Below are 3705 nucleotides of genomic sequence, written 5' to 3' on the forward strand. Positions count from 1 at the left end.
GCTAATGAGGTCGGCGCGGTAGTCTGCTAGCTTGTCAGCTGGGAAATTAGCCTCTTTGATAGTTATGGTCCAGCCTTCAGTGTGTGGAGGGGATGGTAGGCATCAGCTTCCATGGAATAGGCCTGGTTGGCTCGTAGATGTGAAGGCGAGAAACGTTATGACTCGGAGCAAATTGGATGCCAAACGGCACAAATTAGCAGTATATCACTTGCAAAAAGATTAACCCTGGCCATGGATTTTAGGTGGGGAACTCTGCGTTTCAGAATTATAAATGTCAAAGTGGACAACTCAAAATTTATAGCCTACAAGTCTAAAAATTCCATTTGCATCTTTTAGTGCTTTTTTTCATTTAAAAAAAATAAAAATAAAAATGACAAATGTCTTTATTGAATCTGAGAACTGAGATGGGGCTGTTTATCCAAACTGTCACGTAAAGTTAGTCCGTACAGTGTCTAACTGTGCATGACTACTCGCTTGAATCATTCATGACCAAAATGAGACCAAAGCTATTATGAGGATGCAGTGACCACAGTGTTCGATTTAAATGCAGCACAGCGATAGACAGACAGTCTAAGCAAGTGTAGAGAGACGTTTTTATTGGCTGTAATAGTGGGCTATCTGTCGGTAACTCCAAGAGTCAGGTTAAATTTACAATCAGTGAGATCAACTTTAAATGTTCATTTTTCTATAAATTTATTTTTCTTCTTTTTGTGCTAAAAATAAATAAATACTTCAACCTCTTTAAAATCCAAGCAATCATGTTGCGTCAACGGGAGCATTAGATGTTTCCGGTGACAAACTCACTTCTTTTGACTCACTAAATACAAACTATCTCGACTTGATCTGAGTACAAATGTTCTTATCAAAATCCAGAACAAAAAGACCCGGGCAAAAGCAATGCCAATGAACCCACAATGTTATTTTGATTGACCGGGGCATTTCTATACCAAGACTCCATGCACTACGCCCCTTTGTAGTTAGGGCTGGCTTAGAGATGCGAGAAGGCAGAGCTATTGACCATGCATGGGTAAAACCAGAATGGGTTCCTTAAGAAGAATTAGGATGCCTTCAACTTATTCATTCTTCTTGCATAAGCAGAAGCAAAACAGGAGTAGAAAGGCTACTGTCCATGGGAAATAGAGAAGCATCAATTTTTCGACCCATACCCGTACTCACTCGACAACCTTACTTTATATCTTGACTTTAAGTCATATGTATGCCCTACTCCATAGTTGTCTTTCTCGAAGAATACTCTCGTTATCAATTTTGCCCATCCTAGTAGATGCACGTCACACAAAATCTATAGTGCAAGATGTTGCCATTGATCAAGCTCGATGAATCAAATTAATTAAGGCTATATATATAGTTTTGACTTATGACATGCATATCATGACTCACGTTTGAATCGAATGGCCAAGATAAAATCTACATGAGAAATGCACCGTCTACCAAAGAAGAAAAAGAGCTGTAGAGATGACGAATCTAAAATAATATTTTAGTATGTTTCTTACATTCTTTGGGTGAATGAGACAGTGAGAAAGTCTGAGAAGGGAGGGGCCATGCCTGCATGTGGTAGAAAGAAAATTGCATTATTTCGTCATCATCACCTTATTATTATTTATTTCGACATTTAACCGAAAAACTAACTGATCAGACACGGATAGCTAGCTAGATAGATAGAAAGAGATGTCTTGCAGGGTTGTGTGCAGTAAAAACAGCATCTCATCTCTCCCTCTCATATCTGATCTTTCTGTCTCCCCTCCCCTCCTCTCTCTTTCCATTATCAAAACGATCAGGAGAATGATTTTAGATAAAAATGCAAAAGAGCAAAAGAGAAGAAGAGAAAAGCAAAAGAATGGTATCTGAAACTCACATTGAATGCTATTTCTTACTATCATCAGGGACGAAACAGTGTTGTCTATTGATGCAGCAATTGCATTTTGGTACACTGCTTCCATTTCCAACCCCACCCCACCTTTCTATCTCTCTCTAAATCTCACTAAGATCTCTCATTCTATTTGTCTCAATCCTTCTTTCATTTGTCTCTCTCTGGATTGTCTTATTACTCTCATACATGTCCTATATATCTCAATAAGTCTTCTTTGTCTCTTTAACTCTTTCTCCATGTCTAATATCTCATCTCTTTTCTGTAGCTCTTTCTCCATATATAGAAGAAGACTTTGAAGATCAATTATTGATAGATATCTGTAATCTTTAGCAAATTTAGAGAATATGTCGCCAGCAACAACACCTGCATCAACAAGGTGGTGTCCAACCACGGAGCAACTAATGATTCTTGAAGAAATGTATAAAAGTGGTGTAAGAACTCCGAATGCAACTCAAATTCAACATATAACAGCTCATCTTGCTTATTATGGTAAGATTGAAGGTAAGAACGTTTTCTATTGGTTTCAAAATCATAAAGCAAGAGATAGACAAAAACTTAGGAGAAAACTCATCAATAGACAACAACAACACCTTCTTCGCCACCACCAACAATTTAATCATGAACAACCTTCTACAACTATTGGTGTCGGGTCAGGCCTTCATCAGTTTCCACAATTTCTTCCTCCCCAACACGAGGTAATCATCCTCTCATGATTGTATTGGTTTGTTTGTTTTTGTTTTACTGTTTTTGAGCTATCAAATCATGATGTCTACTGTGCATGACAATACTAGGACTTGTCGTTGATGATGGTTTTCATGATTCAATGGTGTTCGCATATATGTAGGAAGCAGGTGGTGAAATAATGCTGCATCAAGAAGGAAAACAAGCAAGTCAAGTAATGAAGAGATACAAATGGACATATGATGATAATACTCCCGAAAGGCTAGTGTTGGTTAATAACCATCAAATGATGGGGAAATCATCACAATCACCATCACCGTCCTCAACAACAACAACAGTGAATATGTATGACCGTGATTGGTTGATGATGATGGATGTCATGAATCCACCAAAAACTTTCCAGTATCCTTGCTGCAACAGCGTTAACAGTAACACCTACTTCAACAACACCAATGACAATAACAGACCTATTCTCAAAACCCTAGAACTTTTTCCCGTTAAAAGCACCAATCTCAAAGATGAATGCTGTGCTGCTGCTGCTCCTACTACTACCTCACCTAAGCAGCAGCATCTCCATTTCTTATCTTCTGCAACCTGTTCATCCACAACAAGAAGCTAACTTAGACTTAGAGAACTCTCTATCTCTCTAGGTGTTTTTCTATCTTTCTTCATGTAGTTTATTCATGATTTATCGTGGGGTTTTCTTACTTTTGTCATCTTAGGTTTAAATTTCTAAGTTTATTTTAGTTTGTATGTAAGAAACAAAGACTCTCTTTGTATGTCTAACTAGCTACCCATACAGCTAGCCTATCTATATATTTTACTTTTTACTTTATCATTCAGAATGTCTCTCACTCCATATGATTTTTAAATGAAACTAGCTAGTTGTTGACAATTTAGCTTTTTGTTCTTTGTTTTGGTTTTATCTTGATAGTGTCTTTTTGTGTAATTCGTTTAAAGCTGCAAATTGTGTTCAAACACAAGCAAGTAGCTTTTAAGGACTTGTTAAAATCAAACTAGCTTAATTTATTTATTTTTATGAATTCGATTTGTATCGTAATTTGTGAGTTACAGACAACTGATAAACTCATCAAAGACTAGGGTAGTAGTCTGTGCAGAATCCTTGATAGCTAAAT

General features: G+C 37.1%; 1 protein-coding gene across 1 annotated transcript; it reads left to right on the forward strand.

Moving 5' to 3' along the window:
- Nucleotides 1-2232: 2232 nt before the first annotated feature.
- LOC113311716 (WUSCHEL-related homeobox 3-like) lies at nt 2233-3188 on the forward strand. Its single transcript, XM_026560519.1, has 2 exons — nt 2233-2583; nt 2733-3188. Exons 1-2 carry the CDS (start codon nt 2233-2235, stop codon nt 3186-3188), a joined length of 807 nt encoding a protein of 268 aa, XP_026416304.1.
- The last annotated feature ends 517 nt before the right edge of the window (nt 3189-3705 follow it).

This window comes from Papaver somniferum, chromosome 9 (assembly GCF_003573695.1).
Source record: "Papaver somniferum cultivar HN1 chromosome 9, ASM357369v1, whole genome shotgun sequence".
Lineage (NCBI taxonomy): Eukaryota > Viridiplantae > Streptophyta > Magnoliopsida > Ranunculales > Papaveraceae > Papaver > Papaver somniferum.

What these genes read in the sequence shown, in the direction of transcription:
- LOC113311716 (XM_026560519.1), top strand. Translation starts at nt 2,233, where the DNA reads ATGTCGCCAGCAACAACACCTGCATCAACAAGGTGGTGTCCAACCACG. An exon ending in TTCTTCCTCCCCAACACGAG is followed by an intron (nt 2,584 to 2,732) that starts GTAATCATCCTC and finishes GCATATATGTAG; the next exon opens with GAAGCAGGTGGTGAAATAAT.